The sequence below is a fragment of the Liolophura sinensis genome, chromosome 1, assembly GCF_032854445.1.
Source record: "Liolophura sinensis isolate JHLJ2023 chromosome 1, CUHK_Ljap_v2, whole genome shotgun sequence".
In the NCBI taxonomy this organism is placed as follows: Eukaryota; Metazoa; Mollusca; class Polyplacophora; order Chitonida; family Chitonidae; genus Liolophura; species Liolophura sinensis.
The window spans coordinates 32092419-32117523 of NC_088295.1; the positions used below are offsets into that span (position 1 = coordinate 32092419).

At 38.8% G+C, this 25105-nt stretch overlaps 1 protein-coding gene across 1 annotated transcript in view; it reads left to right on the plus strand.

Annotated features, from left to right (window-relative positions):
* The first annotated feature begins 363 nt into the window (after positions 1-363).
* Positions 364-25105, plus strand: part of LOC135477886 (protein mono-ADP-ribosyltransferase PARP4-like) — a 43458-nt gene continuing 18716 nt past the window's right edge. Inside the window, 24 exon segments of the mRNA XM_064758136.1 lie at positions 364-528; positions 889-963; positions 965-1079; positions 1762-1904; positions 2155-2280; positions 4352-4516; positions 5104-5241; positions 6707-6877; positions 7173-7333; positions 8948-9085; positions 9828-9926; positions 10358-10541; positions 10806-10965; positions 12019-12149; positions 13216-13440; positions 14086-14250; positions 14868-14990; positions 15207-15344; positions 15850-16036; positions 16928-17001; positions 17421-17611; positions 18068-18167; positions 18306-18476; positions 19316-19396. Coding sequence (XP_064614206.1) covers positions 364-528; positions 889-963; positions 965-1079; positions 1762-1904; positions 2155-2280; positions 4352-4516; positions 5104-5241; positions 6707-6877; positions 7173-7333; positions 8948-9085; positions 9828-9926; positions 10358-10541; positions 10806-10965; positions 12019-12149; positions 13216-13440; positions 14086-14250; positions 14868-14990; positions 15207-15344; positions 15850-16036; positions 16928-17001; positions 17421-17611; positions 18068-18167; positions 18306-18476; positions 19316-19396 — 3426 coding nt within the window.

Consider the following 25105-nt stretch of genomic DNA (forward strand, 5'->3'; position numbering starts at 1 on the left):
CCTAAAAAAATTATATAGCATTTATCCTTGGCTTTTCAAATCAGTTTACAAAATTAAAATAGATCTTAAAGGTAGGTCTTCAACCAGCTTATATCAAATTATTTTTTATTTGTCCATGTATCAGTACATGTACACATATCATCAAGAAGTTTCCTACATGGAACTTCACAAAAATACCAGAGATTCACTTTACAATAAAAGGAATCATTCATGTATTTGTTTAGAACATATCTCTTTGGATGTAAATGTGAATTGTAATATGTGGACAAACTTTGAACAGATTTCGAAATCATGCAATTTGCCATTTAGTTGAGCTATAATAAGTAATCAGGATTTATGTTGATTTTGTTTCAGGAGTGAAACATGAAGATTGCAGCAGAAGAAATGATACCCGAGATGCTCTCGGTATTTGAAGGTCTCAAAGTCGTATTTGAGCTAGACTCTAATGTTCGATATAAACAGAAGACTGCTCTCAAAGAACTCGTTATTAAAAATGGAGGTGTTGTGTCTTACATTCTTACCAAACAGGTGAGGTGTATGAGAGTCATTAACTTGTCCAATATCATGCTGTTAATGTGTATATTACAGTATGTGTTGTTTCTAATCATGAAAGTGGCTAACACATGTTCACATTTAAGCATTTAAGGTAGTGATGACCATAATTTAACTGGTCAAGAAAGGATACCAGTTATATTATTATATTATTGAATACACGTCAACCTCATTGTTCAAGGTTGTGATCGAACCAGCACTTAACCATCTAAGCCAGCAAGGCCACAGTAATGCTTCAAAAATGTTCTAAAGTATATGTGTGGGGCATTAAAGGGTGAAAAACACTACTTTAAAAAAAGAAAGTATGAATGTGTATGATGTTGTTGTTGTTGACAGTGCTCTTACCTGGTTGTCAGCAGTAAGGAGAAGGCCCAGTCTTACAGGTGTCAGACAGCCAGCAAGTATGGCGTCCCCTGTTGTCCTCGTGAACTTCCTGCAGGACTCTGTCAAAGCTGGAAAACTTCAAGACTTTCGAAAATATCTTGTCATAAAAGAGGACTTAAAGATTTCAGACGATAAAATCAAAGGTTTGAATATAAACCTTATGTCATCTTAGATTTGCAACATACAGTCAGTGTTCTGAAATTATCGCAGTTTTAGTCCTGTTTTAGTTGTAGTAAGGATTACTGTATGTGTAAAGAGGTAGGGCTTCAGAATCATCACTGATTGGCTGCTGTACAAGATAAGTTTAAATAGTTACTGTTGATTTATTTGATGTGCACTCAAGTGTGACCAATGTTACACAGTTTAACTGAGTCAACAGAACTCAGCCAGTCCCTGTCAGTCTTGTATCCTTCTAAAGAGAAATATATGTGATGACAGTTTAATCAGAACAGTTTTAAATATGTTTTTTCACCTTCTTCAACTTACATGCAGTAAAGTTTAATATCTCATATTCACCTTTTACACACACTGTCATTGTTGACACCCAGTGAGTGTTATGAAAACAATGCCCATACTTTGGTGACATGAACTATCATGCCACAAGAAGACATACTATATATACACACACCGAGTGACACCTCCTCATCACATAGTATTGAAAAATTGTTAAGTATGATGTTAAACTCAAGTGTACTTGTATACATATTTTGTTATGTCAATGGAATATGCCAGTGTCTCCATATCAAGTATGACTTACCATTCTGCAGACATACGTAAACATACATGTTAGATGATGTAGTACATTGCTCCAGTTCATTTTTTCAGAGTCTCCAAAAAGCCTGAGGATTCAGCGCCATCAGGAAGAAGACATTTGTGATATCAGTTCCAAAGTGTGGGATCAGAATGACAAGAATAAACCACAGTTTGAGGAAGAATCGTTTGAATTGGCAAAGTGTGCAGTGTTTCAGGTATTGTGTTACAGTACCTATAAACACACATGTTTTTGTTATTAAAATTATTATTATTGAAAGTATCAGTGTTGGAAAATAAGCCCTAGCTAATTTACACTACATTTTCGACCTATTTGATTTAAAATGTTTGATTCATGTATCTGTCTTGTCTTACCTGATAAGCTGTAACATACTTGTAATGTTTGAAGATGGCATTTTGAATTTTAGCTTTATAAATTTCCTGCTCCTTTTATTTTCTCCTCAAAAGGCCAAGCAGAACATAATATATGTGTTTGAAATCCATGCATCCAAAAAGCAAGAGGTGATAAGAGGTCAAGAGGTGACAAAGATTGATCATCCAAGATTCAGGCTGTTTTCTCAACAGTATTCACAGGTACTTAATCTTTAAGTTTTCTTTGGAGTGCTTTGTATCGTATTTGGATGCACAAGAAGCAGACCTGAACAGACATTTATTGCACCTACACATACAACATGCCTGTGAAACAGATGTGGTATTTTTGAGGTTTCAGTGAAAAAACAATGTGAACCAAAAATACATGTATTGTGGACTTTATCAAACCTTTATCAAACATTCAGACTACATGGACATATATGTATACTGTAGTCAATGTTTATTTGTACAAGACTACAACCAAATCCAAAATAACCAAGTTCTCACCCTCTTCTCCAGATCATGGGCATTTGTATGATTACCATGTTGCTTACCGTGCAGTCTCTTACTGTAGAGTTCCATTTATTACTATGTAGGCTAACTTAAACGATAATGTATTACTACCACATCCAATGGTTATCCTGCCATTTCCAGTTAGGGCTAAGGTAAACCATAATGCATTACTACCACATCCAATGGTATCCTGCCATTTCCAGTTAGGGCTAATGTAAACAATAATGCATTACTACCACATCCAATGGTTATCCTGCCATTTCCAGTTAGGGCTAATGTAAACTATAATGAATTACTACCACATCCAAAGGTTATCCTGCCATTTCCAGTTAGGGCTAATGTAAACCATAATGCATTACTACCACATCCAATGGTTATTCAGCCATTTCCAGTTAGGGCTAATGTAAACCATAATGCATTACTACCACATCCAGTGGTTATTCAGCCATTTCCAGTTAGGGCTAATGTAAACAATAATGCATTACTACCACATCCAATGGTTATCCTGCCATTTCCAGTTAGGGCTAATGCAAACCATAATGCATTACTATCACATCCAGTGGTTATCCTGCCATTTCCAGTTAGGGCTAATGTAAACAATAATGCATAACTACCACATCCAAAGGTTATCCTGCCATTTCCAGTTAGGGCTAATGTAAACAATAATGCATTACTACCAGATCCAAAGGTTATCCTGCCATTTCCAGTTAGGGCTAATGCAAACCATAATGCATTACTACCACATCCAAAGGTTATCCTGCCATTTCCAGTTAGGGCTAATGTAAACCATAATGCATTACTACCACATCCAATGGTTATCCTGCCATTTCCAGTTAGGGCTAATGTAAACAATAATGCATTACTACCACATCCAATGGTTATCCTGCCATTTCCAGTTAGGGCTAATGTAAACCATAATGCGTTACTACCACATCCAAAGGTTATCCTGCCATTTCCAGTTAGGGCTAATGTAAACCATAATGCGTTACTACCACATCCAAAGGTTATTCAGCCATTTCCAGTTAGGGCTAATGTAAACCATAATGCGTTACTACCACATCCAAAGGTTATTCAGCCATTTCCAGTTAGGGCTAATGTAATCTATAATGAATTACTACCACATCCAATGGTTATCCTGCCATTTCCAGTTTCGGTTAATGTAAACCATAATGCATTACTACCACATCCAATGGTTATCCTGCCATTTCCAGTTAGGGCTAATGTAAACCATGATGCATTACTACCACATCCAAAGGTTATCCTGCCATTTCCAGTTAGGGCTAATGTAAACCATAATGCATTACTACCACATCCAATGGTTATCCTGCCATTTCCAGTTAGGGCTAATGTAAACAATAATGCATTACTACCACATCCAATGGTTATCCTGCCATTTCCAGTTAGGGCTAATGTAAACCATAATGCATTACTACCACATCCAATGGTTATCCTGCCATTTCCAGTTAGGGCTATTGTAAACCATAATGCATTACTACCACATCCAAAGGTTATCCTGCCATTTCCAGTTAGGGCTAATGTAAACCATAATGCATTACTACCACATCCAGTGGTTATCCTGCCATTTTCAGTTAGGGCCAATGTAAACCATGATGCAGTACTACCACATCCAATGGTTATCATGCCATTCAAATGACAAAATCTTTTAATTTGATGAGATGGTATAAACTGCTGCAAACTACACTTTCGGGTATATGAATTTTTTCATATACATATATAATAAAGAGAAATAAATCACGACAGGTTTTACCTTCATTTGCAGGGAAAGACACAGAATATTAAATACGTATTCAGTAATTCTGCTGATAAAATTGTGGAAGCATACACACAGCAGTGTGAAGAAGTGCAGAAGAAATATAATGCTGAGAGAGTACAGAACATTCAGCAGGTTCCCCTGGAAGCATTGGGAACACGTCAGTTTAGAAAGGTAGGATCACGCCATAGACACCTGCAGTATACAAGTATGTACAGAGATAGCTGCATTATTCCTTATATGATTGATGGTTTGATTGAGTTGTTTAATGGGTAGATTCCTTGAATAACAGGTTATGGTATTACATTGTCCATCATTAGTACATGTGTGCCCATGTGTGTAACCTTTTCAGCAGTTGCACTATACATGTATATACATAGAACCACTCTAATTAGAGTTTTAAACTGGACATATTTAGGCATGTGTAATTTGTTTACTGAAAATGAATCCTGATTGCAAAATCTTACGCCCCTTTTTTAGCACGTGGAATTTTCATGTTGTCAACACTGTATCTGCAGAACTCCTTCATGTGGAGTTTTTCATCTGGATATGCTTATGCACTGTCCATTGGCCCAGAAGCATAATGAAACTTGATTTGAGTGTGTGTCTTTGCTGATCATTGAAAGATCATACATAACATACCATAGTACCGTAGTTCTTTCAGTTTGTCGAAAAATTTGGGTTCATTCGAGAAATACATTGTATTTGTTGATGTAGAAATGCGAGAAACATAACTGATCTGTAAATGGTTCTGTTTTCAGGTGTATCGAGAGAAAATGGTCACTGAAACCATCCCTGATCCTAGGGTGCTCACCCTTGTTAAGCAGGTGTGGGAGGAGGCTGTTGGACATCTGGGGCAAATCCTCACTGTACCTGTGGACAAGATTAAAATGGAACAGGTACATGCCTGAGTTAATTTGAAATGCTCTTTTTATACACCGTTATTTACAGGTTTCAGTTTGGTTTGTCTGTTTGTCCATCTCTCCCTGTGAACAATGCATTTGCGGTCTGTTTGCTTCAGATCAGCTTATCCTTTTTAGTAGGCAGGCTTTGTGTAGGCAAGTGTGAATTAGGACTGAAAATAGGATTTTATAATGCCTGGTCATACCGTTGCATGTACATGTAGTGATTTTGTATTGCCTGGTCATACCGTTGCATGTACATGTAGTGATTTTTGTATTGCCTGGTCATACCGTTGCATGTACATGTAGTGATTTTGTATTGCCTGGTCATACCGTTGCATGTACATGTAGTGATTTTTGTATTGCCTGGTCATACCGTTGCATGTACATGTAGTGATTTTTGTATTGCCTGGTCATACCGTTGCATGTACATGTAGTGATTTTGTATTGCCTGGTCATACCGTTGCATGTACATGTAGTGATTTTGTATTGCCTGGTCATACCGTTGCATGTACATGTAGTGATTTTGTATTGCCTGGTCATACCGTTGCATGTACATGTAGTGATTTTTGTATTGCCTGGTCATACCGTTGCATGTACATGTAGTGATTTTGTATTTGGGATCATACTGAGATGAACTGGGTGATACAGGTTTTTTCAATCAAAGTTCTGATTTCCCGAGTAGTGGAGTAAAAGTCACAGTTAAGCTCCAATAAGGTGATCACAGTAGACGTCTTCATATTTGGTATGTTCTTACATATTGAAGTGAACTACAGTGTAGGTTTTAATTTAATCTGGGGCATTTGCAATCAAATTCTGTTATAATGGAGTTGAAGAAGGTGCGTTCCAGTGATGTCATCCCTGAAATCAAACCAGTCCAGATTTTATCTCTGGTATGCAGGTTTATGTTGAACTGAACTAGGCTTCAATTTAAAACAAAGGTAAGAAAATAGCTGTGGAATATTTTTGAATCTAACTTCTGAGAAAGTGGCGAGTCAGTGTTTTAGCTAAAACTTTTGAAGCTGGTTTGATCAAATTTCAGCTGATTATTAATAACTGAAACATTGTACTTAACAATTTTTCAGTCATATGACGACGAAGGAATCCTTAGAGTTCATGTAATGTGCTTCCTTGTTGCAGGATGGATTTCCACCACTCTTTTATATACTGCTGCTTCACTGAAATGGCTTACCATTACCATTTCCAAGTAAGCCCCCCCTGCTGGAGCCATTATACTGATACGGGTTAACCAGTCATTGCACTATTCCCTTCTTGCTGCACGCCAAGCGAGGAAGTTACAACTTCCTCTTTTGATGTCTTATGTCTGACTCTACCCAGGATCAGGATTGAAACAGACGCTCTATCATGAATAGTATTACGGAAATGAAGAAGTTCATACCCAGAAACCAACTGGTGGATATAGTTAGATTTATTAACTATGACTGTGTAAATCTACTGACAGGTGGAGAAGGCAGAAGGAGTGTTATTACAGATAAAGGAGGCACTTGAAGGTCAATCCAGTGCTAAGGATTTGGAGAACCTCAGTTCTCAATTTTATGAAGCCTTGGCGCATGTGAATCCAGTAACTATTACAAACAAGCTTATCCTGTGCAGGAAGAAAGACCTTTGTCAGGTACGTGAACCATGCCTCTATATATATGTGAGCAGCTACCCTTTAAGGAACAAGCACGTACATTAAGGTATACACGTAGCTTAAATGTATTTAGTAATGTTATTAAGTGTATTTAGCTGTTTGCGTATCTTATTATTAAAATGTTTTCTTTTTCGTAAAAATTGTATTTTGTGCGGGAAGCGCAAGTAAATGTGTGGGATTATGCATGCATGCAACATTACATTGAAATCATGTAAAATCAGCACAATGGCTTGAATGTTATGTAATTATGATACATGTTCCTTGTTATTTGTAGTTAATCCGGGACATGACAGCAGTAGGGGAGACAACCCACTGGCAGAGACATCCCTCAGAAGTAGCCACGTACAAAGCTCTACGTTGTTCTCTGGAATACATGAAGACAACTGATTTAGACTTTGAAACTGTCTCCAGTTTAGTTAAGGACAGTCTCACAAGGTAAGTCAGTTTTAAGGGTCGTGTGTCGAAAATTTGTATGTACATGTTTTTGATCTGGAATCAAGACATATGGTAAATGACCTAAAGTTTCGCCCTGGACTAGGAAAGTGTATCCCAGGATTCATTGCATTGGTTGTGGCTGTTAATGACTGAGCGCAGTGGGAGAACATCAGGGGTGGTCAGGGGATTATACTGACCGTACAAGAATGTAATAAACAAGTCCACGCTTCACTGAAGAGTTAGTCCATGTTCCTACCACAAACATTTCATGTTTTCCTCAGCTTTAATCATAATAGTTTTAGTCCTCTGGCGACATGTTAATCACGTCTGGGGAACAACCATACACAGGAAATCATAAAAAATCTTGTTTATAAAGTTAGTGACGGTGTTGTGCCAACTCTAATGTGATAACTCAAACAAGTCCTGTCTCCTGATATGCCGGACTCGTACACAAGTGGTAAAAGTAAATCCTGGTAGTTTTCGAAAACCTTGCATGGAGTATGTTTTCTGTGTTTAATGGAGGTTCCCGATAAAAAAACACGGAAAAGGAACCTTTCTGCAATAGGATGACAATTCTGACTGTAAAGAAACAAAATGTGCGTGTAGACTGACATACGAAATTGGAATTACCTGGACACGAGAAGCTGCTAGTCAAGAAACCTGCAAAACTTACTGTCAGTGACTTGACCCCATATAGTGAGGATTAGCAACCACAGCTGCTAAAAAGTGCCATTCAGAGGGTGAGGGATCTCTTCTCTCATTTTGCCGCTATCTCAGATTGTGCGGAAATAAACAACATTAACTCACGTGTGAAACTTCGTTTACTGTAGATGTTTTGTGTTATAAGGAGGGGCATGTCATATGATGCAGTTCAGCATGTGACATGTTGGAATACAGCCATGTCTTTGAGATGGATCTTTTTGGAATACTGTTCAAAGTGTATCCTTTTTTTTTGTCTTGTTTGTAAGACAAAAGCACTACATGTCTTGGAGAGGACTTGTATTCCACCAATGTGACTTGCATATCTGTTCCTCACACATGAGAAAGTTTAATTGTCAGTGACTTTCCGAGGGTTTATACCCCAGTTACATTGGTTTATTTATTAGATTGGTGTTTTCCGCCCTACTCGAGGATATTTCACGTATACGATGGCGGCCAGCATTATGGTGGGAGGAAACCAGGCAGAACCCGGAGGAAACGCACAGTCATCTGTAGATTGCTGGCACACCTTCCCACTTACAAGCAAAGAGGAAACCAGCATGAGCTGGACTTGAACTCACAGCAACCATGTTGCTGAGAGGCAAGCTGCCCTTTAACCTGCCCTAACGTGCTAACCAACTGAGCTACGTAGGCCCCCTGCATTGGCATACTCCACGTATAAAACACACTACCATTGTAAAAGTTAAACCTGTTCGAATGTGGAATTGGACAGTGATAAAAAAAAAATAAATGTATGAACAATGAAATGTCACGCATAATGTCTGAGACAAATGGAAATAGAAAACCATACCATACTGCATCTTATTTGTGACTTTATCTGCTAGGTTAGGATAATACTTCTTCCTATTTTTTCACAACCAACCTAATGGCCCTGATGTCTTCCTTCTCCTTCAGACAAGACAGAATGGAAATCGTAAATATCTTCACAGTCCAGCGACCAATGGAAGAAGAGATGTTCAGACATGACCTATCCCCCAAGAAACTGCTCTTTCATGCCTCCAGCTTCTCACGTTTTCTTGGAATACTCTCAAGGTGAAAATAATTTTGTTCATTTAGTACTTTTTTCAACACTCTCTTGCGGATCTTTATGAGAACAATCTTGGTCCACTACAAGAAAATGAATAAATGATACATTGTTTGAACCTCAAAAGTCCTGACCATTCCATGGGTTGCTATTTAAACAGTTTATTAACACGTGTAACCCTAAACGACCTAATATTTCGCCCACAAAACTGCATTTTTAGAGGCAAATAAATGTCACAAATTATTATTTTTAGTGCCGAAACTTACAATTTTCCAGTAGAATATTATCCCATGTCCCAAGCAGACCTCAAAGCAATAGAACTCTCAGAATCTGGAAAAAATGGGCAAGTTAGTCATGGATGGAATTTACGGTCATTTTATGGTATGTAGTGAAAGAAAAGTGGCCTGTCCATACACTTATGAAGCATTCCAGTTCACCAACACTGAAAAGGGCTGATTTATTTGTACATTAAAAGTAATTTAAGAATGAGTACTGTATTGTATGGCATATATATTATAAGTGGCATTTCACAATAAGCTTCATTACAATACATGCCGGCTGTTTTCAGTTATACGTTAAAAAATGTGAAAGAATTAGGTTGATTAATTTTTTTACTTATAAGTTTCTGTTTTTCTTCAGTATATTTAAACCGTCATTGTTGATTATCTTCATAATTGTGCAGTAGTTCTGTGTTAAAGTGAACAAAACAACCATCCCCACTAAGCATGAATGCATTTGATCCTGTTGCAGAGGTCTTCTGTTGCCCAAGCTTGTGGTGAATGAGTATGGGGGAAGTAGGTCGGACCCTGGTAACCTGGGTTATGGCATTTACTTTGCTGAATCAGCCAGGTATGTGTAATGAAAGTTTCAGAAACCAATCAGAAAGTGCCAGAATATTTTGATCCAGATAATGGTAATGACACTATCCCATGTTTCCCATTAGAGTTCAATCATTTTTTAATCAAAAAATCTACTCCCCTTATTGTTTTCTTTTTAAATTACATGAAGGGAAATTATATGGTTGAAGTGTTACTAGATTCTGTTCATTTGAATAATGAAGACGGAGACAATAGATTTCTTACATATGTTTGTATATTCTCAGCTAGGTCCTCTCCTATATCTAAACCAAAAAAGTTGTGGACACCTATTGATTTCATTTACTTCTCAATTAAATATACTTTACAGAGAATTACTGCTACATGTTTAAGCTGTTTGGGTAGAAGTTTTCCATGAACTGTGAGGCTTGTTTTAGCATCTTCACATCTCTACCTCCATTTCAGCGTGAGCTGTGCATACTCTGGAGTGAGTCAGTCTCGTGGGACTCGCTTCATGCTGATAACAGAGGTGGCCCTGGGAGAGAGTTGCAAGTTCTACACTCAGCAACCTGATCTCACTGCGCCACCCCCGGGCTATGATAGTGTACATGGGGTAGCTCACTCACCTCAACAACCCTCCTTCTTCAAGGTACGGACCGACATTTACAGATATACATGTACATGCACTTTTGTTTAAGCATCCATTCGCTTCAGTCATGTCTATATTACATGTAGGTGTCCTCAGCCTGTTACTGTTTATTTCATTTGAATGAGTGTAGGGTAATATAGACTTGTTGTGGAGTGTGGGGTTAGGGTGGGTCGGAGTATCGCAGCTATTGCAAATTTGCACTTGTTTGGTATGGGGTCTATAAGCCACAATTAGAAGAATATCTCGTTTACTTTTCTTTTCCAGAATGATGAATTTGCCATATATCAGAGTAACCAACAGAAGCTGAGGTACCTGATCGAGTTCACTTTACCTGGGGACAAGCCACTGCCTGCACCACTACAGCTCACCAGAAGTGTGAAATCACCAGACTTTGAGCACCTGGATTTCTCTGACATCATGGCAGGTATGGGGTAATGTTCCATCAGCTCACCCATCCATCATGTTTGCCATCATGCAAATATAAGGATTTTCTGCCTCTACGGTAGTTATTGAATGAACTTTTTGAAAAGCAGATATTTTGTATTCGTATGGCATTTTGTTATTTCACTTAGGCCACACCAATTAAAATTTTTGTTTTGACAAGCTGAATAAATCTTCTCTCTATGTCGGAGGGTATGAAAATAAAACTGAAAAACCACCTACACTGTAGCTCATCACATTTGTGGTAACTGTGAACTGTCCCAACATATTTATGTGATCCGAAAGCCTAGGAAAACTATAAAATCACAAAAAACATTAAAGATTGTACAGAATAAAAAGTTGGGTTTTCAATTTTATTTTTATTTCGTTTTTGGATTTTCTGTTGTTGGCTTGCCTGTGAAACATAAAATAAAATTGGTGTAGCCTGAACTCTAAGGAGGGACACACCAAAAGTGTCATGGAATTATTGAGCCACAGACTAGGGAAAACTGGATTTATTTTCATTCAGTATAAAATTTCATATGTAATAAATGTATACCTAAATGTATTATAAAATTGTGGTGGTGGGGAGTGAGAGTCTCTCACCAATGCAGTCAATGTGAGTTCAAGTCCACTGTATGCTGGATTCTTCTTTGGCTTTATGTGGGAAGGTTTGCCAGCAACCTGCAAATGGTCGTGGATTTCCTCTGGGCTTGGTCATATAAGTGAAATATTTTTAAGTACAGCATAAAACACCAATCAAAGAATTAAAATAAATACTATAAGATGGTTTTGGAGAACTAGGAAAAGGTATGATACTGAAAGTTTTGCACTAAAAAATGGTTCCATATGATCATGAGTGATGGAGAGTGATGTGGGCTGTGTCTAAGGATTGGGGATCTCTTCCTCATAGTGGTCTTTTAAGCATTCACGTTTTGAAAGAAATATTTTGATGGTTATTTAAAGAAGTGGATTAAGCTGAAATAAAAAAAAAATGGAAAACATGTTTGTAGTAGATTTTTAAAGTTGTTTGGGATTGTGCATGAATTGCTTTCAGATGTGACACGTGTCCAGAGTAAGGAAGACCCATTGAGTAAAGTGACCAGTGGACTAGTGAGTTCTGGGGATTCGTCTGTCCCCCTCAAATCGGTCCATATCAGGGCACGTCTCCTCGACATGGCTGCTCAGGTACATGTAATGCTGATTTGTCTCATCATGTTTGTACAATGTAGGATTGTGGTGCTGTAAAGGAATTTGGTTTGCTCAGTTTATACTGATCAGGCTAGTATGATTGTGGCGCTGTAAAGGAATTTGGTTTGCTCAGTTTATACCAATCAGGCTAGTGGGATTGTGGCACTGTAAAGGAATTTGGTTTGCTCAGTTTATACTGATCAGGCTAGTGGGATTGTGGTGCTGTAAAGGAATTTGGTTTGCTCAGTTTATACCGATCAGGCTACTGGGATTGTGGCGCTGTAAAGGAATTTGGTTTGCTCAGTTTATACTGATCAGGCTAGTAGGGTTGTGGCGCTGTAAAGGAATTTGGTTTGCTCAGTTTATACCGATCAGGCTAGTAGGGTTGTGGCGCTGTAAAGGAATTTGGTTTGCTCAGTTTATACTGATCAGGCTAGTGGGATTGTGGCGCTGTAAAGGAATTTGGTTTGCTCAGTTTATACCGATCAGGCTAGTGGGGTTGTGGCACTGTAAAGGAATTTGGTTTGCTCAGTTTATACTGATCAGGCTAGTATGATTGTGGCGCTGTAAAGGAATTTGGTTTGCTCAGTTTATACTGATCAGGCTAGTAGGGTTGTGGCACTGTAAAGGAATTTGGTTTGCTCAGTTTATACCGATCAGGCTAGTATGATTGTGGCGCTGTAAAGGAATTTGGTTTGCTCAGTTTATACCAATCAGGCTAGGATTGTGGTGCTAAGGTTTGACATGTTTGTACTGCTAGTAGAATTGTACTGCTAATGTAGACTTGCTCATTTTGTTATGTACTGTAAACTTAACTTGGTATACAACAAGTAAGCAATAAATTTCCCATTCCCATAAGTTTTTGTCCCATTTTAACCATTGTCAACAAAATTATGACTGTTTTTGTCTTGTGGTCGTTTTTGACATACTATACATATTTAATATTCTGATGGCTGAAACTGGCAAGGGACATGTATTGCCAAAAAACTTAGTTTAACAACAAAGTGTAACACCTTTTAATTAAGACACCTGTGTACATATATACTGTGATTATTAAACACAGGTGGTTGTTCTACAAGAGTACAGTAATGACCTGAACACAGCCATCGAGGCCAAGTATGTGTTTCCACTGGATGACCTGGCTGCTGTCTGCGGGTTTGAGGCCTTCATTAACGGTAAACACATTGTGGGGGAGGTGAAGGAGAAGGCTACAGCCCACAGGGAGTATAAGGAGGCTGTTAGTGCTGGTCATGGGGCATACTTAATGGACCAGGATGAAGAGACACCTGTGAGTTGAATTTAAGGCATGGTATCACATTCCTGAGGCTAAACCACTTTTGAAATGAAGTCCATGTTTGCCAGTTAGACACACCTAACAAAATCGTGTCTAGAGAAACTCAATTTAGGTGTGTGCTGATCAAATTCCTGGTCTTTTGTAAGGGATGTGATCACCACAAAAACAAAGATGACAGCCTGAATTTAATCCACAACTGTTTGGCTGGTAAATTCTTTTAATTTGAGGAAATTTGAGTTAATTGTTTTACATGTTTCAACCATATTGACATCATTTGAATGTGAGTGAATTATTTTTGTGTACAGTACATGTATCTTACATCCATAAGATATACGCAGTTGTTAATAAATAAATAACGCAATGAAATAAATAAACATTGATTAAATGAATAAGGAATAAAAATAAACTCCAGTCAAACAAACAAATATTTTATTAGGAGATAAATAATAGGTTATCTATTATTATCTTTTTTAAAGGTTGGTGGTTCACCCCACAGACTCAGGTCTCCACCAGCCATAAAAACTGACTACCATCACCTAAGTGAAATATTCTTGAATAAAGCATTAAGAAACAGTCAGATATATGAATCATTAATTGTAGTAGTGGAAGGTGAATCTGATGTCTGTGCTTGTTGTCCAGGATGTGTTCACAGTTAGTGTTGGGAATCTGCCCCCAAAGGCCAGTGTTCTTATCAAGATCACCTATGTGGCAGAGCTGCTGACAGAGGAGGGACTGATCAGCTTCAGTCTTCCTGGTAGTGTGGCGCCATGGAAACGAGACTCCGCCCTTGACCAGACTACACAGGTGAGGACGAAAACTTACTGACCAGGATCCGTGTCTCTAAACTACAGTAAATGAATTGTAATTTCGTGAAAGTTTTCACCCTGCTGTGGGAGCTGTAGTACATAAGAGTGATTAGTTGGTGAGCAGTCATATGACTTAAGCTAATAATGAATTTATTTTTGAATTTTAATACTCCTAATCACCCAATGTTTTATGTGATTTTCTAGTTGGTAAAGCTTCTTTAAAATAGTAGATGATTTACTGTACATATACGTTAAACGTGCATGATGTGCCTAAATATAGCTCATCATACAAATCAGATACAAGTTGAGTGATAAAATCATGGGGAGTAATAGGTCTATTCGTGTTGTTACATTGCATGAAATACAACAGTGGGGTCTGTGATTCAGGATTGGTCACTTCACCATGCTTGTGTTATTAACTAAATCCTCACCCTATTGGACCTCTAAAGCACTTTTCCCCATGGAATTTATGCCTACATTAATATTAAAATAGCCTTTAAATGAAAATGTATTCATGTTGAAACATTGTAGCTCGACACTGTTGACATATTATGTCAGATGTACATACATGTACACATCTGAAAATTATGTTTTTGTGATCTTGGCTTTTTTCAGACAGCTGTGGATACACTGAAGGTGGACTCTAACATTGGTCAGAACACCAGTCTCCAGATCTCCGTGAACATGCCCTTTGACATCAGGTTTATCGAGTCACCCACGCACAGGCTGAAGAAAAAGGTATGTAGGTAGATATGTGCATATATGTACTACATTGTACATATTCAGGGAGTGATGGCCACTAAGTTTGTGTTTTGAACAGAGATTACTCTGCTCAAATAGTTTTATGGAAAAGCATTATTTTAAAGCTTTTATGTACTTATGAAAGTTTTTACAGGCAAAAGTTTTGGTGAAATACAGTATGTAAGCTATGATTTTTGGTCTGATTTACTACAGACTACAGCCTCCAGAGCAGTACTGGAGTTAGAGAAGAACCAAACACTTGAGGGTGGTTTTCAGCTCCTGATTGGCCTGTCAGAGATTCATGTACCACGGATGTGGGTTGAGGAACACCCGGACAATGAGGACAGTCAGGTAATCATAGTTGTCTCCCCCTTCCTGTGATGACCAGGCCAGATTGACCCTGTACTGATGTTCATAAAGTCAAGTGGACCTGAGTTGGAGCTGTTCCTTTTTGCAGAAGAATTGTTGCAAGTGTTCAAGTTACTTTCATGGTACCATTGGAACAAGGCATCCTTATGTAATATATTTAAAATAAAATTTCATCCATAACTCACTTACTCTTTTTTCCTGATTCTGAGAGTTCTGTGGGTCTTGAAAAGGTTCTTTCACGTTTCATTGCAAGGTAAGATGATATCCATCTGGAAAGATGTTACCAAAAGTAATATTTTATTTGTTTATTTATTTCATAAATGGCAAAAAGTTATATCCTCCACACATCACACATACATGTCTGTATGTACTTATTTCCTTATTTTTTTCTTTTAGTACAGTCATCATATCATCATCAGGATATAATGTTACCATATTTCATAATGTTTGATTATCTTGATATTTACTGTATTTTTCTCGATTTCAGGCATGCATGCTAACATTTTACCCAGAGATTGATAGTGGAAAGTCAGGAGCATCCAAGACTGTCTTCCTTCTTGACATGTCTAACTCCATGAAAGAGAAAGCTGCTAAAGACGCTGTGACTCTGCTTGTCATGTTGCTCAACCAGCTCAACAAAAATACTCACTTCAATGTGATTGTCTTTGGAACTGGTAAAAAAAAAATTTTTCCACTTAATAGCTCTTTATTTTGACTGACATTTCATAAACACTGTATTATGATTTAGACTGTTTTGAAACCTGACCATTGCAGTAAGAGAACATATGTGATGTATAAAGGAAAGAGTTACTATACATTAGGCCATCAGTGAATTTAGTTGGTGGTACATTCCAGAGTTTCTTCTGTGCTGTGCTGTGCTGGTGTTTAAATGTGCATCTAATATTTTGAAACCAGCCAAGAAGATTGCATGTTATGAGATAACTAACTTATAGGATGCTTTTGTAATATACATAATTAATATAGTTCATACTGGAATGATGCCCTTCAGGCAAACTATATATACTGCTGACAGCTTGGGTAATTCCAGTAAAAATATAAGTTTTTTTGATGTGACTATGTAACAATCGTTGATATGATCTTTTGTCTGCCCATTCCCCTCCCCTTGCTTTACAAATGCCCCTGTCTGGGTTGTGTACATCATTGTCTTCCGATGTAACCCAATCTGGCTTGTGGGGAAGATATGTGAAAACTAATTAAGTAGGACTGTTTAAGAAGACCCACGCTTTGTTATATCACTTTTGTTATGATCTAATTAACTTTTGAAAAATATTACTGTATTTGTATATATTTTCTTAAATATACAGAAATTCTTCATAACTTGTTCCTTGTACACATGTGTTAACAATTTTTATCATCCATGTGGTGACTGTATAAAGACTGTATATTGGTGGGGGGGGGGGCATATATGATGATTTGTAAACACCTGGCACACAATCTAGTATTTTATTTATAGTGGTGTGTCAGTAGATTAATTTGTAAATTTGGAATTTAGTAAATTAAAGGCTTGATGTTTCGTTACTGAGCAGTGTGGTTTTTGTCTTTAGACTCAGAAGAGGTGTTCAGTGACTATCAACCAGTTACCAAAACCAGCATACAGGCTGTACTCAAATTTCTCAAGGTTTGTATATAAAAAACTAAATGGAAAAGCTTTGAAGGAAAAGGGTAACACAGGGTCATATACAAGAAGATTTTGATACCTTTCACTGGTGGCCAAATTACAGCATATCCTAACAAGGCAAAAATTGTGGAGAATATTGTCCGATAATTTTTTAAAAAATTCCTTATATTCATAGAAACTGACTGTAGAAAGATTTATCGGTAACATCAAAACTTTAATTTGGTATAGGACATTAAGTTAAGGTTTTTGATGGTCTGGAAATAGTTTCACCCAAACTAGCCTACTAAAAGGGTGTCCAAAGGAAAAATCTGTATTTAGCACGGTAGCACATCGCATCATGAAAGAATTTACTATCAAAATAATTTATACTATCTCCCTATGCTGGTATGTCTTATTCTTTTTTGCTCTCCATTACACAGGAGAAGGTAACCAAAACTATGGGAGGAACAAACTTATATCACCCCCTCCATACCCTCCTGCTTCTTCAACCAACAAGTACCCCCCTCAATGTCCTCTTGATATCAGATGGCCATATCAACAATGAGGAGGTGATATTGTCTGATCTGATGATTAACTCTACTTCCCTTAGGCTCTTCACTGTCGGAGTCAGGTTTGTACATTTAGTAGTGAAAAATGTAGAGATTATTTCAGTTTGTTAGTTTGCTCAAAAATACCATTGTATACATGTGAATGAATGATAAATACAGGAACGCTATTCATGCCATCTCAGGATGATCACTAAAGCACACCACAGTACATCAGTACAAAGTCATGGCATATGGGCCTGTAATGTGTCTCGGTCATTGATAAGCAAACTTTAGGCATGATATACCAGGCCTATAAAGTTGATGACATTGCTCAGGTTGACCAAACATAATAACCTTTTTCTTTTTGTAGAATATCTCTGTACTTGTTTTTTTAAAGTATGTGTATGTAAGTCCATAGTGACCCAGTATATGAAACTAGTAAGGATTTCAGTTAAAATTGTATGTGTGGATTTGAAAATGTTGTGCATGTTGTATTTTACAAGAATACAGGGGTGATTAATTCTGTTGTTTTCCACCAGTGATTCAGCTAACAGGCACAGATTAAGGTCTCTGGCAAGAATTGGAAGTGGCTGCTTTGAATTCTTCGACAGCAAATTGAAGTCTAAGTGGGGTGCAAAGGTGTGTAAAAGTTGTGTCAAAGTTGAAGCATATTTATATTGTCAGACATCTGATTTTTCAGGTTTCTCTTGGTACTAAAAGCATGAAGCAAAACTGTCATAAAAAAATCTCATAATTTGCTATACCTTTGATTTATAGGTGAAGTCTGTATTGTACAGAGTGTCACAGCCCAGCCTCACCTCAGTGCATGTGGAGTGGCACCAGTATGATAACAACCCCCAACCTCCCATCCAGGCTCCCCGACAAATCATGTCTCTCTTCACGGGAACACGGCAGGTTGTCTACGGATTTGTCTCAAATTGCCAAATGGTAAATGAAGCAAATTTATCGTCAGTGCACACACAACTGATCCTGTGTGAAATGTCATGTACATGTATTTTAGATTTGTGCTGGGACAGGCATTGAAGAAAGGGTTAAAACATCCTCCGTCTCACCACAATCATCCTCCCTCTTCCAATAAGCATGTGTGAAGTTTGCTCCCACTAGGGTTTAAATCAGGGGGTGTGTGAGGAACTCCACCAATGCAGTCGCTGTGAGTTCAAGTCCAGACGCTGGCTTCCTCTCCGGCCATACGTGGGAAGGTCAGGCAGCAACCATGGTCGTGGGTTTCCCGCGGGCTCTTCCCGGTTTCCTCCCACCATAATGCTGGCCACCGTCGTATAAGTCAAATATTCTTGAGTACGGTGTCAAATACCAGTCAAATAAATAAATAAATAAATCTGAGTTACTCCAGCTGGTCTTTGCTGTTTCATACACTTGCAAAGTGAAACACTCTTGAGTACAGTGTTGAACAGCAATCAAATAAGTAAAGAAGTACTTTTAAATGCGTGCAGGCATAACTTAATCATTTAGCTGTTTGTTATAGTGTATTAAACATCATGCTGCATGTGTATGTTGATTAAAGAATGATTCAGTGGAAGTCATATCGTACAGTAGAATATTGGATCCTGACTTGATTAATATTACATCGGTTAATGATATGATCATATGTATGCTGCCATGTAGTGAAATTTTGACTCATGATGCGTGATATTTTTGGTATAAACCATGACTGATTATTATTTGTGTTCTTGTATTTTGTCCAAAAATGGATGTTTTACATTCTGCATGTATTACAAAGGTTGATATTTCTGATAATTGTTGTCCAGGCCACTTTGAAGGCTGTGGTGAACGGGGCAGAGATATCCACAGTGGTGTCATCCTCTCAACTCAGTAACACCAAAGGCACTGTGAGTATCTGTATACTGTGAATAGTTAAATCAAAGGCACTGAGATCATCTGTATATTGTGAATAGTTAAATCAAAGGCACTGAGATCATCTGTATATTGTGAATAGTTAAATCAAAGGCACTGAGATCATCTGTATATTGTGAATAGTTAAATTAAAGGCACTGAGAGCATCTTTACATTGTTAATAGTTAAATTAAAGGCACTGTGAGCATCTGTACATTGTCAAAAGTTACACCAGAGGCACTGTGAGTATCTGTATACTGTGACTAGTAACACCAACGGCACTGAGTACATCTGTATACTGTGAATAGTTAAATCAAAGGCACTGAGATCATCTGTATACTGTGAATAGCTAGACCAAAGGCACTGAGATCATCTTTTGTGAATAGTTAAATTAAAGGCACTGAGAGCATCTTTACATTGTTAATAGTTAAATTAAAGGCACTGCGAGCATCTGTACATTTTCAAAAGTTACACCAGAGGCACTGTGAGTATCTGTATACTGTGACTAGTAATCCTAAAGGCGCTGTTAGTATCTGTATACTGTGACTAGTAATCCTAAAGGCGCTGTTAGTATCTGTATACTGTGAGTAGCTACACCAATGGCACTGTTGGTATCTGTATACTGTGAAGAGCAACACCAAAGGCACTGTGAGTATCTTTATACTGTGAATAGTTGCACCAAAGGCACTGTTAGTATCTGTACACTGTGAAGAGCAACACCAAAGGCACTGTTGGTATCTATATACTGTGACTAGTAACACCAAAGGCACTGTTAGTATCTGTATACTGTGAAGAGCAACACCAAAGGCACTGTGAGTATCTGTATTATGTAAATACATGCACAGTGTGGTAAGATTTACATTGTACATGTATGGCACTGTGCAGTAGATGTAGGTACATGAACAGTAAGGCAGGTATGGTACTGTGCATTAGATGTAGGTACATGAACAGTAAGGCAGGTATGGCACTGTGCAGTAGATGTAGGTACATGTACAGTAAGGCAGGTATGGTACTGTGCATTAGATGTAGGTACATGAACAGTAAGGCAGGTATGGCACTGTGTTAGAAGTATGTACATGTACAGTCAGGTATGGCACTGTGCGTTAGATGTAGATACATGTACAGTCAGGTATGGCACTGTGCATTAGATGTAGATACATGTACAGTCAGGTATGGCACTGTGCGTTAGATGTAGGTACATGAACAGTAAGGCAGGTATGGCACTGTGCAGTAGATGTAGGTACATGTACAGTCAGGTATGGCACTGTGCATTAGATGTAGGTACATGAACAGTCAGGTATGGCACTGTGTTAGATGTAGGTACATATACAGTCAGGTATGGCACTGTGTTAGATGTAGGTACATGTACAGTCAGGTATGGCACTGTGCATTAGATGTAGGTACATGAACAGTAAGGCAGGTATGGCACTGTGCAGTAGATGTAGGTACATGAACAGTAAGGCAGGTATGGCACTGTGCAGTAGATGTAGGTACATGTACAGTAAGGCAGGTATGGTACTGTGCATTAGATGTAGGTACATGAACAGTAAGGCAGGTATGGCACTGTGTTAGAAGTATGTACATGTACAGTCAGGTATGGCACTGTGCGTTAGATGTAGATACATGTACAGTCAGGTATGGCACTGTGCATTAGATGTAGGTACATGAACAGTAAGGCAGGTATGGCACTGTGTTAGAAGTATGTACATGTACAGTCAGGTATGGCACTGTGCGTTAGATGTAGATACATGTACAGTCAGGTATGGCACTGTGCATTAGATGTAGGTACATGTACAGTCAGGTATTGCACTGTGCATTAGATGTAGGTACATGTACAGTCAGGTATGGCACTGTGTTAGATGTAGGTACATGTACAGTCAGGTATGGCACTGTGTTAGATGTAGGTACATGTACAGTCAGGTATGGCACTGTGTTAGATGTAGGTACATGTACAGTCAGGTATGGCACTGTGCATTGGATGTAGATACATGTACAGTCAGGTATGGCACTGTGCATAAGATGTAGGTACATGTACAGTCAGGTATGGCACTGTGCATTAGATGTAGGTACATGAACAGTAAGGCAGGTATGGCACTGTGCAGTAGATGTAGGTACATGAACAGTAAGGCAGGTATGGCACTGTGCATTAGATGTAGGTACATGTACAGTCAGGTATGGCACTGTGCATAAGATGTAGGTACATGTACAGTCAGGTATGGCACTGTGCATTAGATGTAGGTACATGAACAGTAAGGCAGGTATGGTACTGTGCAGTAGATGTAGGTACATGTACAGTAAGGCAGGTATGGTACTGTGCAGTAGATGTAGGTACATGAACAGTAAGGCAGGTATGGCACTGTGTTAGAAGTATGTACATGTACAGTCAGGTATGGTACTGTGCATTAGATGTAGGTACATGAACAGTCAGGTATGGCACTGTGCATTAGATGTAGGTACATATACAGTCAGGTATGGCACTGTGTTAGAAGTAGGTACATGTACAGTCAGGTATGGCACTGTGCGTTAGATGTAGATACATGTACAGTCAGGTATGGCACTGTGCATTAGATGTAGGTACATGAACAGTAAGGCAGGTATGGCACTGTGTTAGAAGTATGTACATGTACAGTCAGGTATGGCACTGTGCGTTAGATGTAGATACATGTACAGTCAGGTATGGTACTGTGCATTAGATGTAGGTACATGAACAGTAAGGCAGGTATGTCACTGTGCAGTAGATGTAGGTACATGTACAGTAAGGCAGGTATGGCACTGTGCAGTAGATGTAGGTACATGTACAGTCAGGTATGGCACTGTGTTAGAAGTAGGTACATGTACAGTCAGGTATGGCACTGTGCGTTAGATGTAGGTACATGAACAGTAAGGCAGGTATGGCACTGTGCAGTAGATGTAGGTACATATACAGTCAGGTATGGCACTGTGTTAGAAGTAGGTACATGTACAGTCAGGTATGGCACTGTGCGTTAGATGTAGATACATGTACAGTCAGGTATGGCACTGTGCGTTAGATGTAGGTACATGAACAGTAAGGCAGGTATGGCACTGTGTTAGAAGTATGTACATGTACAGTCAGGTATGGCACTGTGCGTTAGATGTAGATACATGTACAGTCAGGTATGGCACTGTGCATTAGATGTAGATACATGTACAGTCAGGTATGGCACTGTGCGTTAGATGTAGGTACATGAACAGTAAGGCAGGTATGGCACTGTGCAGTAGATGTAGGTACATGTACAGTCAGGTATGGCACTGTGCATTAGATGTAGGTACATGAACAGTCAGGTATGGCACTGTGTTAGATGTAGGTACATATACAGTCAGGTATGGCACTGTGTTAGATGTAGGTACATGTACAGTCAGGTATGGCACTGTGCATTAGATGTAGGTACATGAACAGTAAGGCAGGTATGGCACTGTGCAGTAGATGTAGGTACATGAACAGTAAGGCAGGTATGGCACTGTGCAGTAGATGTAGGTACATGTACAGTAAGGCAGGTATGGTACTGTGCATTAGATGTAGGTACATGAACAGTAAGGCAGGTATGGCACTGTGTTAGAAGTATGTACATGTACAGTCAGGTATGGCACTGTGCGTTAGATGTAGATACATGTACAGTCAGGTATGGCACTGTGCAGTAGATGTAGGTACATGTACAGTCAGGTATGGCACTGTGTTAGAAGTAGGTACATGTACAGTCAGGTATGGCACTGTGCGTTAGATGTAGGTACATGAACAGTAAGGCAGGTATGGCACTGTGCAGTAGATGTAGGTACATATACAGTCAGGTATGGCACTGTGTTAGAAGTAGGTACATGTACAGTCAGGTATGGCACTGTGCGTTAGATGTAGATACATGTACAGTCAGGTATGGCACTGTGCATTAGATGTAGGTACATGAACAGTAAGGCAGGTATGGCACTGTGCAGTAGATGTAGGTACATGAACAGTAAGGCAGGTATGGTACTGTGCATTAGATGTAGGTACATGTACAGTCAGGTATGGCACTGTGCATTAGATGTAGGTACATATACAGTCAGGTATGGCACTGTGTTAGAAGTAGGTACATGTACAGTCAGGTATGGCACTGTGCGTTAGATGTAGATACATGTACAGTCAGGTATGGCACTGTGCATTAGATGTAGGTACATGAACAGTAAGGCAGGTATGGCACTGTGCAGTAGATGTAGATACATGTACAGTCAGGTATGGCACTGTGCATTAGATGTAGGTACATGTACAGTCAGGTATGGCACTGTGCATTAGATGTAGGTACATGTACAGTCAGGTATGGCACTGTGCATTAGATGTAGGTACATGTACAGTCAGGTATGGCACTGTGCATTAGATGTAGGTACATGTACAGTCAGGTATGGCCTGTGTTAGAAGTATGTACATGTACAGTCAGGTATGGCACTGTGCGTTAGATGTAGATACATGTACAGTCAGGTATGGCACTGTGCATTAGATGTAGGTACATGTACAGTCAGGTATTGCACTGTGCATTAGATGTAGGTACATGTACAGTCAGGTATGGCTTTGTGTTAGATGTAGGCACATGTACAGTCAGGTATGGCACTGTGTTAGATGTAGGTACATATACAGTCAGGTATGGCACTGTGTTAGATGTAGGCACATGTACAGTCAGGTATGGCACTGTGTTAGATGTAGGTACATGTACAGTCAGGTATGGCACTGTGTTAGATGTAGGTACATGTACAGTCAGGTATGGCACTGTGTTAGATGTAGGTACATGTACAGTCAGGTATGGCACTGTGCATTAGATGTAGGTACATGTACAGTCAGGTATGGCACTGTGCATTAGATGTAGGTACATGTACAGTCAGGTATGGCCTGTGTTAGAAGTATGTACATGTACAGTCAGGTATGGCACTGTGCGTTAGATGTAGATACATGTACAGTCAGGTATGGCACTGTGCGTTAGATGTAGGTACATGAACAGTAAGGCAGGTATGGCACTGTGCGTTAGATGTAGATACATGTACAGTCAGGTATGGCACTGTGCATTAGATGTAGGTACATGTACAGTCAGGTATTGCACTGTGCATTAGATGTAGGTACATGTACAGTCAGGTATGGCTTTGTGTTAGATGTAGGTACATGTACAGTCAGGTATGGCACTGTGTTAGATGTAGGTACATATACAGTCAGGTATGGCACTGTGTTAGATGTAGGCACATGTACAGTCAGGTATGGCACTGTGTTAGATGTAGGTACATGTACAGTCAGGTATGGCACTGTGTTAGATGTAGGTACATATACAGTCAGGTATGGCACTGTGTTAGATGTAGGTACATGTACAGTCAGGTATGGCACTGTGCATTAGATGTAGGTACATGAACAGTAAGGCAGGTATGGCACTGTGCATTAGATGTAGGTACATGTACAGTCAGGTATGGCACTGTGCATTAGATTTAGGTACATGTACAGTCAGGTATGGCACTGTGCATTAGATGTAGATACATGTACAGTCAGGTATTGTATAAAGTTCCACTCAGTTACAGAAAGCTTTGTTGCCATTATCCTGAACATATTTCATTTTGTATCCACCCAAAAATACATAAAGAACTTGGAATAATCAAGTGAAGGTGTTATTGATAGGCTAAAAGAAAGTTAGAAATAATAAGTAACTATTTTTTAAATAAATATGAAATATTATGTTCTT